Source organism: Brassica napus, chromosome A4 (assembly GCF_020379485.1).
Source record: "Brassica napus cultivar Da-Ae chromosome A4, Da-Ae, whole genome shotgun sequence".
Lineage (NCBI taxonomy): Eukaryota > Viridiplantae > Streptophyta > Magnoliopsida > Brassicales > Brassicaceae > Brassica > Brassica napus.
In genome coordinates, this window is record NC_063437.1 from 5,537,488 (window position 1) to 5,550,846 (window position 13,359).

The window sequence follows — 13,359 nt, forward strand, 5'->3', positions numbered from 1 at the left end:
GGTCTTAAAGAATAAAAACAGGTGTAAATGCAATAGCCAGTAATAACTGTTGACACTAATGTGTGCTGTTTGGATCTGGACAGGCGGGTGGAAGAGCGTCGGTGGATCTGAACTATGCAGTCTAACATCGAATCTCGGATCACAAAAAAAAACAAAGGGTGATGACTTCAATTATACGTATGTTTCTAAAAGGTTTGTAAAATTTAAAGCAGCCGACAGCAATTATGCGACGATGTGGGCTACTTTTAGAGACTTTCAAATATTAAAATTTTCATTTATTTTTTTCTACAAGACAAAGCAGAAAATTAAAATACATAAAAGAAAAATAAAAAAGATTAATTCCTAATGGATTCGGGATAAAAAATCAATAATACAAAAAAATTCTATAATACACAATCTAATTATTCTAAGAGAGTTTTAGGTGATTTGTGTTAAAATGACAAATCCACTTTTATTGAAATATGGATTTAAAAAACTCATTTAAAGTCTAGTGTCATTTGAACTTGACACTTTATAAAATACTTCGAAATCCACTGTTATTGAAATAATTATTTTCTATCAGGAAAAATATAAGGACTTTTTTTTTTGCTAAAAATATAAGAAGGACTTACTTTTCTTTTCTTTTTGTTTATTGAGTTAGGTGGGTTTCCACTTATACCGTCTAAATCGGAGGTTGGTGAAATTCACCAATAACAAGAGTTCCTCATCTATCTACCACATGGAAAATTCTCCAACACGTGACTATATTCTCACTACTGTTTTTCTTTAATTTTTTTGTTCTTTTCTTAACATATCATTTTATAGTCTAGAATAAATCGTCAAAAAATATTTTTACGTTTCAAAACAATATTTTTAAAAAATTACTGAGTTCGTGACAAAGGTAAGTTGCAAGCTACTTTTCAACTTATGAAGGAATAAAACGCACGTAAATGAAGCGCTAAAAAAGGTGGCGATTTGCGTGCGGTGCAAATAAGAAAATGAAAATCTTTGTCACATCACATGTCGATCACAGATCTGCTACCACCACTACTACGCACACTAGTTAAGTACCACAAAATTAATTTTAAATACGACATGACGAATATAGCCTTCACCGACTCACTAAACTACAAAACCACCTACTCACCTTCCCCTCCTCATGGCCCATGTTCTGCTTCAATTTTTCCAGTACATTAATTTTTTTAACTTGTTTTATTAATTGTTGCTCACAAAAAAAACATGTTCTGTTAATAAAAAATAGTAGAAAATTTCCTCAAAGTCCTACTACTTCAACTACTTCGTGTTATGCACAGCTGCTGCAAAAAGGTTTAGATAAGAGCATACCAACTATATATATTTCATGGGAATATGTTTGTTTACTAAATGTGTATTTAATGTCTCTTTAGGATAACACTTTAGTGTTTTTCTTCTTATTTTGGTTTTTGACGTTCAGTAATATTTGCGGCTAGACTATCTATTACATGTAGTGCTCTGGATAGATAGTTTTTGTGGTGCTTTCGAGTGCCGTCGGACGTTGGTGGAAAGGGAATAGAGAGAGAAGATGTGATGAGAGAGAGTCTCAGTTTTTTTTTTAAACTGCAAATAAGAAAATAGTGAGAGAAGAGTTACCTAAAACAATCTTTTAGATATAGCACTACTTGTGGGTAAAGAGAAATTTGTTTGGTAAAAAGGCAAAATAATTTGACCACTAAAAAAAAGAAGGCAAAATAGTAAAAGCGCACCCGATATTCCTACTACCACACACACCTAACACCAAATTTAGAAAAGAGGGTCAAATCCGTAATTATAGCACTACTTCTTCTCCGCTTTTAAACCCAACCGCCTTCCTTCCACTTCTCCACTATCCCATCTCAGATCTCTCTCTCTCTCTCTCCATTTCCCAGATCTCCCGAGATGGATCCAGTCTCAGCCTGGGGAAACACCCCCCTCGTCACCGTCGATCCAGAGATCCACGATCTCATCGAGAAGGAGAAGCGTCGTCAATGCCGCGGAATCGAACTCATCGCCTCCGAGAACTTCACTTCCTTCGCCGTCATCGAAGCTCTCGGAAGCGCACTCACCAACAAATACTCCGAAGGCATGCCTGGTAACCGTTACTACGGAGGCAACGAGTTCATCGACCAGATCGAGAATCTCTGCCAGTCCCGCGCTCTCGAAGCCTTCCGCCTCGATTCCGCATCCTGGGGCGTCAATGTCCAGCCCTACTCCGGATCTCCGGCCAATTTCGCCGCCTACACCGCCTTGCTTCAGCCTCACGATCGTATCATGGGCCTCGATCTACCTTCAGGTGGTCATCTCACGCATGGATACTATACGTCCGGTGGGAAGAAGATCTCCGCTACTTCGATCTACTTTGAGAGCCTTCCGTATAAGGTCAACTTCACCACTGGTTACATTGATTACGATAAGCTTGAGGAGAAGGCCATGGACTTCAGGCCTAAGTTGCTCATCTGTGGTGGTAGTGCCTACCCTAGGGATTGGGATTACGCTAGATTGAGAGCTGTTGCTGATAAGGTTGGAGCTCTCTTGCTCTGTGACATGGCTCACATCAGTGGCCTCGTTGCTGCTCAGGTATATTACCTACTCTCTTGTTGTGTGTTTTCAGTTTGTCAGATCTGGGTTTTGTTTAGTGTTTTGAGAGGGCAAGAGGGAAGATCTGGATTTGTAGAACTCTGAATCTGAATCAATTACACATATCTCATATCTGTTTGCATTCGTGCATCAAATCTAGTGTTTTCAGGGTGTATTATCAAATGAGATTGTTCCAAAGAACAAATCGTATCTCATTTCACTCTCGAAGATAAAGTTTTGATTTTTGTTTGTGCTTGTAGTTCTAAACAGTTTTACGCATGCGTAAGTGAACGTACCATGGGAACTTATAAGTCTGATTAAGTGCTGTGACTACTCTAATGTTAGTTGCAAGATTGAGTTTTGTGCGGTTAACCAGAGAACTGATTGAGATTTTTTTTTTTAATTTATGTTCACAGGAAGCTGCAAACCCCTTTGAGTACTGTGACGTTGTGACAACCACAACCCACAAGAGTTTGAGGGGTCCAAGGGCTGGTATGATCTTCTACAGGAAGGGCCCAAAACCACCAAAGAAGGGACAACCCGAGGGTGCAGTCTATGACTTTGAGGACAAAATCAACTTTGCTGTGTTCCCTGCGCTTCAAGGTGGTCCTCACAACCACCAGATCGGCGCTCTAGCTGTTGCGTTGAAGCAGGCTAATACTCCTGGTTTCAAGGTCTATGCGAAACAGGTGAAAGCCAATGCTGTTGCCCTTGCAAACTACCTGATGGGTAAGGGATACAGTATTGTAACCGGTGGAACTGAGAACCACCTTGTTCTTTGGGATCTTCGCCCTCTTGGATTGACCGGTAAGTAAATAATAAAGAGCGACCTTTGAGACAATATGTTACACGGATAATAAAGAGCGACCTTTGAACTAGTCCTGATAATTTTTTTTGTAACTGTGCTTTTGTCAGGTAACAAGGTTGAGAAGCTTTGCGATCTGTGCAACATTACTTTGAACAAGAATGCTGTCTTTGGAGATAGCAGTGCTCTTGCTCCTGGAGGTGTAAGAATCGGTAAGAGAGTGAGATTGATCGAAATGTTCCTGAATCTCCCTTGCTGGACTTTGAAAATATATCTAAATAATGTTTTTTGTAGGTACTCCTGCCATGACATCAAGGGGATTGGTGGAGAAGGACTTTGAGATGATAGGAGAGTTCTTGAGCCGATCAGTGACGCTGACATTGAACATCCAGAAGGAGCATGGTAAACTGTTGAAGGACTTTAACAAGGGTTTGGTGAACAACAAAGAGATCGAGGAGCTCAAGGCTGATGTCGAGAAGTTCTCAGCCTCCTATGAGATGCCTGGATTTCTCATGTCTGCGATGAAGTACAAGGATTAGAGATTTCCTCTCTCTATCAAAGAGTAATCTTCTGTTATCTCTATATATAATATGCTTTTGTAGGGCCGCCTGATTGGAGTTCACAAGGCGAAGAGATGAAGAAACAAACAGTAAAAAACAAAAAAGTTTTTTTTTGAGTAATTTCTTCTTGAATGTTTTTATTTTCTCTATTGAAATTGTTGTATTTTGTTGACTTTTTAATAATATCAAGCGAGTTTCTCTTACTGATGATTCAACTTAGAATTGTGTGTTTGTCTGCTTTAAAATTGGTGTGTCAAAATGCTTATAGATTTTTTATCCGGATGAGGGAACAAGTAGCATTCATTAGTGATAGATTTTTTTTACAATAGTCTCTCGATATCCATAGAGCATTGTAACATGTTTTTATAGCTACGTGCCTACGTGTAATGACAATGTACAAAACAATAATTTCAATTATTTTTTTCTTTGAAAAAGAAGGATTAATCCGGGTCTATTAAAGAAACAGACCTAATCCCGGATGGAGGTACAGCCCACGGATAGACCCTCTTCTGGGCATTCAAATGAGTCGAAAGCAATAGTCCATATCTGTGTGGCCAGCGGGATTCGAACCAGGGTTCGCCGTATTGGGTTTAATCCCTCAAGCGCCACTGGACTACCACCACTGGTTTATAATTTCAATTATTTCATCAAATAAAAGCTACATAATTTCCTTATATATTAAATGAGAAGTCACTTTAATGATTTCTGGTGACGTGTCGTTCATAGGTGAAATTTCAAAAAATTGTTATAATTTGATTGGTCGATTGTTTTTAATTTTTTATTTATTTAAATTAGATCTAAAAATATAAGGTAAGTCTAAAAACATTTAACATCACTTGCCATATAATCTAAAGAATATTACAAATAACAATTTATAGCAACTAATTCTCGAAATTATAGAAAGATTAATAATATTTTATTTATTACTTTTAATATTTATAAACTATAAAATATAATGAACGAATTTTTATATAAGATAATTATAATAGTTTTATACTCTACTTGATGAATTGTATTCGAATATAATTATACAATAATTATTTTAAATATAACAACATCCAAACATATCTACTAATATGATTTTTAAATTATTTATCGTTGTTTACAGAATAAATTTATCAAAATTTTAAAATTATTTATATAATGTTAGAAATTATTAATAAAAATATATTTATAGATTTTTTATCCGGATGAGGGAACAAGTAGCATTCATTAGTGATAGATTTTTTTTACAATAGTCTCTCAATATTCATAGAGCATTGCAATATGTTTTTGTAGCTACGTGTAATGACAATGTACAAAAGAATAATTTTAATTATTTATTTAAATAAAAGCTACATAATTATCTAATATTATGAATAATATAATTATCTAATATAATTAATATATATATGACAATTAATGATTATGAATAATATATATTTAATAACATTTTTTATATTTTCTCTCTTTTTTTGCTTAATTTTATATTTATTAAAAAATTAAAAAATCACATTAGGCATACAATAAAAAATTTAGATTTTTTTATATGTTACATTTTGAATTTTTTAAATATCTATAAATTATTAAAAATGGTAAAAGTTTTTCGCTGGAAATTTTGTGATCAACGACTTAACTTTTGTTTTGTTCAAACAAAATACAAATGATCGTAAATCGCATGAATATGAAATCCCATTAATATATATATATATATTAAATTTATTTAAATTAAATTATATACTATATTAAAATATATAAAAATGTTAATTTCAAAATTTGCATTGAAAAATTATTGAGATCTTAATATTTTAATTTTTGAAATTTGTATTAAAAAATCTCAGATTAAAAGTTTTGTGATTAATGGTTTAGGTTTAAATTTTGTTACAACAAATATACATATGTTAATAAAATCATATGAGTAGAAAGTGTCAATGATAAATATTTACATTAAAATATACTATATATATATGTGTCAATATCACTAAATTTTAATTATACAACATATAAAATAAATAAAAATGATTGTTTTGATTTATTTACCAAAACCAAAACCATGGACACATGCAGTAACCCCAAATGCACCATCGATGTTCCCCAGCGCGAGCCACTATGCGAACATAGACTACCTTTTTTGGAGAAATAGCGATATAGAAGATCACGAGCTGGATAAGGACCCATATCCTTGGATTGTGTGGTATATTTGAAAAGCGAAGGATGATAAACTATTCAGAGGAATATACAGGGATCCGTTGGAAACTGTCTGACATGCTGAATCAGAATGTCATGCTTGGTTCGAAGCAAACATCAAACAAGAGGAGCATGTAGTTACACAAAACTCTTAACATATAATAAACTCTGAGAGATGCATGATAGATTGATCATGGACACATGACGCACTCTACAGTGGTTATGGATGGACATGGAAAACCTCAGGAGGAGCAACTCAACTATTAGAAGCAGGAAACCAGCGTCGAAGAATTTCACCACTTCACTCAGAGCTCGAGGCCCTATTATGGACGATGTAGTGCATGCTTCAGCTATCGACATGTCAGACTTTTGGCATTGACTGTAAGGATCTAGTCTCGATGATTCAAGATCCAGGAGCATGACCTAACTTTTCAACTAAATTAGATGAGCTGCAGAAGCTGAAGAACAGATTTCCAGATTTCTCAATAGTTTTTATTCCTCGATCTGAGAATGTATCGTCTGATTCATTAGCTAAAATAGCGAAATCCTTTCATAGGGACTTGTATTACATTGGTTGTTCTATTCTGGTTTGGTTCCCCAGACCACCTCAAGCTTGAGTAATAGATCAACCGTTTGATGTAAAAAAAAATGTATTGGTTTTGATTTATTTGCTTACTCTAATGTATACTCTTTTATGTATACAAATTATTTGTTAAATAGGTGGTCTGTACTATGTTGTTTGATCCTGACAATCCATAAATACACTTCTTCAAATCGAAGTGATTTTTAATATGTGAAGCACTATATATATATTATTTTATTCAAATTAAATAATTTAGTCTTGATTTTTATTATTATAAATCTTTTAATGAAATATCACGACAAGATTTCAATCACCTCTTTTTAAGTTTGTTTAATATTTGTTTTTCGCTAATATTCTATCGGGCTATTATAATTGTAAGAATGAGAGATTTGAACTATCTATTATAAGTTTTTTGGTTTATCATTTAATAAATCAAATAGTTCTTAGGTTATACATAGTTGACATATACTAGAATGGTAAAGTAGAATATATATATATATATATATATTTTTTTTTTTTATCGGCATACTCTTAAGTAACTAAATCTCAAAAGCGTAGGTTAATAAAATAAATAATTTGTTTTCTTGTTCTAGAATTAGATAATTTTTAGATCGAACTAGTGAATATATACTAGATATACATTTATATTTCGAGTCTGCACTTATATTCTATAACAGTTTGATATATTAGATTTGAACACTAACATGTGAATAGAGCATACCAGTGATTTTCTACAAAAAAATTAATTCTTAGATATGTATTTGAAGTGGAACTAATTGTTACGGATGTTCAACTTTTTAAATTGACCCTTATGTAAGAGAAAAAGACTAGGATAGCACCAAACCAAGTTTTTGTTCCTAAAGTAGTACTCAAGGCTAAAAATCACAAAATAAGTTTCATTAAAGAGGTAAATATACACTTATACTCCTTGGGTTAATTAATACAAACTTTAGGGTTTAGAGTTTAGGGGTGGGGTTTTGGAATTAGGGTTTAAAATTTTATAAAAAATAAATATTAAAATAAAAAATAAAAATTTTAAAAAAAGTTTCAAAAATTATTTTTAAACTATAAAAAGAAAATTTGAAAAAAATAAAAAAAATTTCGAAAAAAAAATTCAAAAAAAAATTATAAAAATTTCGAATCTGAAAACATATAATCTGAAACTATAAAAAAAAATTCTTTTTTTTCATTTTTTTATTTTTATTTTATTTATTTTTATTTGTTTCGTTTGTTTATTTAATTTTAAACAAATGGTATTAGGGATATTTTACCTTTTAATAAATGTCATTTTTGTGACTTTCTCCTTCTAATGTCATTTTTGAGACATAAACTTTAAAATATGCTATTATTGACAATTGCCCCTTATGTAATTCACCGAAAATTTTAAAAAAGAAGAATAAAAAAACAAAACTTATACTTATTAGTGAAACAAAAGCGAAAATAAAAACACAATTTTATAGAGCTAGAAAATTTCCAAAGAGTCCGAAATTCAATTCATATCCCTCCCTCCAAAGTAATATAATTCGACCCAAATTTTTTCTCCCTCAAAACAAAATAATGTCGTCAAGTTGGGGAGACGAAGAGGAGTTTACAGAGGAGGATCTTCTCGCAATCGAGGCCATAGAGGCTTCCCATCTCTCCCAATCGTCGTCTTCTTCTTCTTCGACCGTACGGCCTGCGAACTCAAATCCAAATCAGATCCGGCGCCAATTGCCTCGTTCCATCACTTCTCCCACACCCTCGAAGCGATTTCCACTCTCTCGTTGCAGAGGTAATCTCTCTATGGATCGTTCTCCGTTAGTTTTGACTTTCGAATCTCCCGGTCTCGTTGCTTTAGAAATTTCTCTGATCTTTTACGCTAAAAATATGTATATAAACTAAGAATCATTTCATCATGATTGGGGGTAGCAAAACAACTTAACCACCTTATGCTAATTGCAGCTAAGAATTTTCCAGCGATGAGGTTTGGAGGTAGGATTTTGTATAGCAAGACTGCTAGTGAGGTTGATAGGCGAGCAATGCAGCTTCTTAAGGTTCTCGATACCAAGAAAGATCATTCTGGGAGAGCTTTTATTGGCTTTGATATTGAGTGGAGACCCAGTTTTAGAAAAGGTATTTATGCTAATTTCATGCCAAATTCTCAGACTTATTTGTATCTTATTTTTGAAAACACTTCTTAGTTCATGCCATTAGGGTCATATCTTGGTCTCTACTCTTTTGATTTATCTGTTAGAGTTTCAGTTTTATAGTATGCAATGTTCAATCAAATGCATTTTATCTCTATGGATGCGTATGTTCTCTTCTCTTTAGATCATAAACAGCTTATGGCTGTTGTCCTTTTTTTTTGAAACACTACATTATGCTTGCTGTCTTCTTTCTTGATTTATCTGAAGAAAGTGTAGATGGCTCACTTGTGCTGTTTTTAGTAGTCTCCAATCTCATTGCTTCCTGCATATTATACGCTACAGAGCTCTTATATTATTCTGCTTATCTATGTTGTAATGATAGTGCTTTGTGAAACTGTAAGCTTCTTATCTGTTGGCCTGCACTTTGTATACAAGACTATCTTTGGGTTGACAATACAATAGATTATTGTACTTTGAAAACTCAACCACGGATGCTTCATCTCACGTTTGAAGATTTTATTGGGGTCCGTTATAGTGTAAATAATGGGACATTTTCATGAACTCTTTAGTGTTTGCTGAGAGAAGTTCTCGTGATCTAATTACTGATGATTAGCGAAAATATGGAATTCTTTCAGGTGTTCTCCCAGGGAAGGCTGCAGTTGTGCAGATATGTGTAGATAATAGTTATTGTGATGTAATGCAAATTATACACTCTGGAATCCCACAGAGTCTCCAACATCTTATTGAGGATTCATCTCTCGTAAAGGTTTGTTCAATATTTTGAAGTGATCAATTTGTTCATGTTGCACGCCATGTATGCTCACGCTCTGATGCATATATGTAGGTAGGTATTGGAATCGACGGTGACTCTGTGAAGCTATTCCATGACCATGGAGTGTCCATCAAAGATGTCGAAGATCTTTCTGATTTAGCCAACAAAAAAATTGGCGGAGGTTTGAAAAAATGGAGCCTTGCGTCACTAACTGAGACACTTGTTTGCAAAGAGGTACCACATGGGCTTTTGTTGATTGTAAAAAGCTTGATCTTACGCTTCTCTTAACAACTTTGGGACTACTCTGCAGCTCCTTAAGCCGAATCGAATCAGGCTCGGAAACTGGGAGGTGCGTCCTCTGTCAAAGGAGCAGTTACAGTATGCAGCAACCGATGCTTATGCTTCATGGCATCTTTACCACGTACGTAACATCAAAGAAAAACCATCTTTTCTTATGCAAAGACCTTAACGCAAAAGTTACACATCGGTCTAACTATAGTACTGTTGCTTGTCTGAGATTGTAATTGATGAGTAAGAAGCTAACATAGAGAGTTTTACATTTTCTCAGGTGCTAAAGGACCTTCCTGATGCTGTGGATGGATCATAACGTGGACGACGAACCTTAAAGGTTAACCACTAGATGCAGTCTTACGGATTTGCAAAATAACATTTGAACATTGTGTCTAGTTGCAAACCACTTTGGTCGTAACTCATGCTCGGTTTAAATGTTTCTTCGGTATAAAATAAAGTATAAGGTCCTGGAACAATCGAGAAACCAGGGGCTTTGTGGTGAGCTTTTTGATTCAGACTTGGAGTACAATGTAAAGATTTGAAAAGCTCTTCCACACTCTTTTTATGTTCTTATAAATAAATCTTAGAAACTTATTTAAGCAAAACGGGAAACACAAATATGTAAGAGTTGAACCACAAGAAGGAAACAAAAACAGACATTACAATTACATGAAAAGCATTACCAGAGCGATGATGTCTTGTCATGAAAATTGAAAACCGAAGTTATGATAAGAACCAAAGAGAATTCTTAACGACATCTATATACTATACTAAAAGGGGATATAAGCTCCTCTTAGAGTATCCACGTAAGCACAAAAAATCGTCCAATCAGAGAGTACGAAGTTGCCACGTTATCTCATTTATTTTTTCGTAAACTATACTAAAAGGGGGATATAAGCTCCTCTTAGAGTGTCCACGTAGGCACAAAAAATCGTCCAATCAGAGAGTCCGAAGTTGCCACGTCATCTCATTTATTTTTTCGTAAAAAATGAAAAAACAATGCAAAAAAAATGATCGAACCCGGCCCGGGTTAGTATGCCATTAATATAAGGCAAATACCACTAAGCCATTGAAACTTTCTTGGACACATATACAAAAATCACTAAATATGTAATCACAAACTCTTATGTACATTTACAATAATATGGATTCAACTTTCAAGACTCCGATACTTTGTTTTGTGAAAAAAAATAAGTAAGTGGCTAAGCTAATATATTCTTTGAAAGTGTGAGAACATTGACAAATATGAAAAAACATAGATTTTTGTTTTCGTGACAAAGCTAAAATTTTTGTAAAAGTAAGTTTAACATATAAATTTTCGTGACAAATATGAAAAAGCATAGATTTTTGTACAATTTTGATAAAACAACTCAAAACATAGTTCTCTAATGTCTTAATAAAATATTATTTAAGGGTGCAATAATTAAGTATATCAATTCAATAAATTTTGTAATTTATAGACCAAACAATAACACAACAAATTTTGAAACATTTGTTTAACCTATCGATTTCTTTTCATGAGAATCCAACTAAACAAGATAAAAAACAATTAGATTTATTTAATTACCATTTTATTCAATTTTGAATAATTTCAAATTGTAATAATATAACTTTTTGAAGTTACAAAAAATAATGTTCTTTCTTTATTACACTAGCATTATATATAGATTTCATATACACAAATAAATATAATATAACAACATAAGCTTGCTTTCCCCGATTCATATGAAAACTTTTTAAGTTATCCACCAAAGCAAATTAATTAAATCAATCAAATTGTTAGAATACAACAAATTAATATATAATTTTATTTTAAATTAAATTATTTAAAAAGTATATTTTCATTAAAAACAAAATAATAAATAAGTAAAACTGATTTGATGGTAATTTTTATGACAAATATATATTATGTGAAAGAAATATAAGCTTATTACGGAAAAAAATCTTAAATACAAAAAAACTAATAAAAATTAAACTATGATATCAATTGAAAGCTTCTTAGACAATATTAATAAAATATTTAAGCGATAACTAGACAAATTTGATTTTTTTGCCAGCCAAAATTTTATTATTAATTAGCATCAGTTATTTCAAGATGTTTAAGAAAGGATGGACTTAAATGATATATATAACAGTACTTTGTAAAGCTGACTTAGATAACACATCTGCACATCATTTCCAGTCATTTTTGATGTCTAAATTCATTTTTTTCAGAATAGTTATTCCACAAAGAGATCGTATGAGATATTATTTTGATATTCAGATTTATTTCTTGATTGTTAAGAAGATTGATAACTGTAAAAATGTCTCCTTCGAATATTATATGTTTAAAAAGTAAATAATTTCATTTTTCTTATATTATATAATAAATATATATTATTTACTGATAATAAAAATATAGTTATTCATCCATCACAAATAATTATGCAAACATGTGAATCAAGTACAACAATCAAACAACATAATGATTTCCACAAAGAAAATTTTAAAAAATATATTTATCTTATGTAATCTTATTTTATATTTTTTAAATAATGTAATACAATATTATACATTAATTTTTTAGAATTAAGAAATACATATAATATCTTATCCGCGCGTAGCGCGGTTAAAAAATCTAGTTACAATAAAACAACATATTAGATATCATCAGGCAATTGATGCTTGTATTATGCAAAAGAGCGAAAGATTCTCAAGAACCAGTCATGTATATATTTCTATTGCGATATAACTATAAATTAATTTTTCAAACTATAGAACTAAAACCAAAGCTCTATAGATAAAAAATAATCTTGGTATGAAAGAATTAATGGATGTCTATCAGGTTAACATATTCTACAAGTTACATTTCAAACAAGTAACATAATCTTGTAGTAAATTCATACAAGTTACTACTTTTGTATCTACTCTATTAAAATAGAATCCAATTTTTTATCTACCATATACAAGTTTATGTTAGACCATTCATTAGAAATTTAACTAAACATCCTAAAATTACCCATATATAATATTCTCCTAACAAAAACAATATACATCTGAAAAATAACATTTCTAAGAAAAAATAAATATATTATCATTAGGTAATTATCATTTAACTGTTTATCATATATAATGTAGACCATATTTAATATATTCCAGTAGCTAATTTTGAAATTAAATAGTATAACTCAATTCTTTTTAAATTATCAATTTAAATTTTTATATAAAACAAAATATACATAAAATTGATATTAGATATATATCTTTATAACATATTTTATATTTTAAATATTAATTTAAAAATATAAATATATCCGTACGGATGTGCGGGTTAATATCTAGTTCTCCTCTTATAAAAGGAGAACATTTTCTTTTGTAAAAACACACCAATGCAACACAACAGAAAGAAGTCGTAGACAGAGAGGAAAAAAATCCTAATCGATCTTCTCAGTTTCGATATCTGATCCCAAGACTTAATCCTTTTTCATCAATTTATTTTGTGTTGA

General features: G+C 31.9%; 2 protein-coding genes across 2 annotated transcripts; both read left to right on the top strand.

Annotated features, from left to right (window-relative positions):
- Window positions 1-1,749: 1,749 nt before the first annotated feature.
- LOC106378382 (serine hydroxymethyltransferase 4) lies at window positions 1,750-4,139 on the top strand. Its single transcript, XM_022711485.2, has 4 exons — window positions 1,750-2,571; window positions 2,988-3,378; window positions 3,487-3,588; window positions 3,671-4,139. The coding sequence occupies exons 1-4, from the start codon at window positions 1,894-1,896 to the stop codon at window positions 3,913-3,915; spliced, it is 1,416 nt and encodes a 471-aa protein (XP_022567206.2). The 5' UTR covers window positions 1,750-1,893; the 3' UTR covers window positions 3,916-4,139.
- A 4,039-nt stretch (window positions 4,140-8,178) lies between these two features.
- Window positions 8,179-10,479, top strand: LOC111215020 (Werner Syndrome-like exonuclease). Its single transcript, XM_048778347.1, has 6 exons — window positions 8,179-8,456; window positions 8,627-8,797; window positions 9,447-9,577; window positions 9,656-9,817; window positions 9,894-10,004; window positions 10,152-10,479. The coding sequence occupies exons 1-6, from the start codon at window positions 8,243-8,245 to the stop codon at window positions 10,188-10,190; spliced, it is 828 nt and encodes a 275-aa protein (XP_048634304.1). The 5' UTR covers window positions 8,179-8,242; the 3' UTR covers window positions 10,191-10,479.
- Window positions 10,480-13,359: the final 2,880 nt, after the last annotated feature.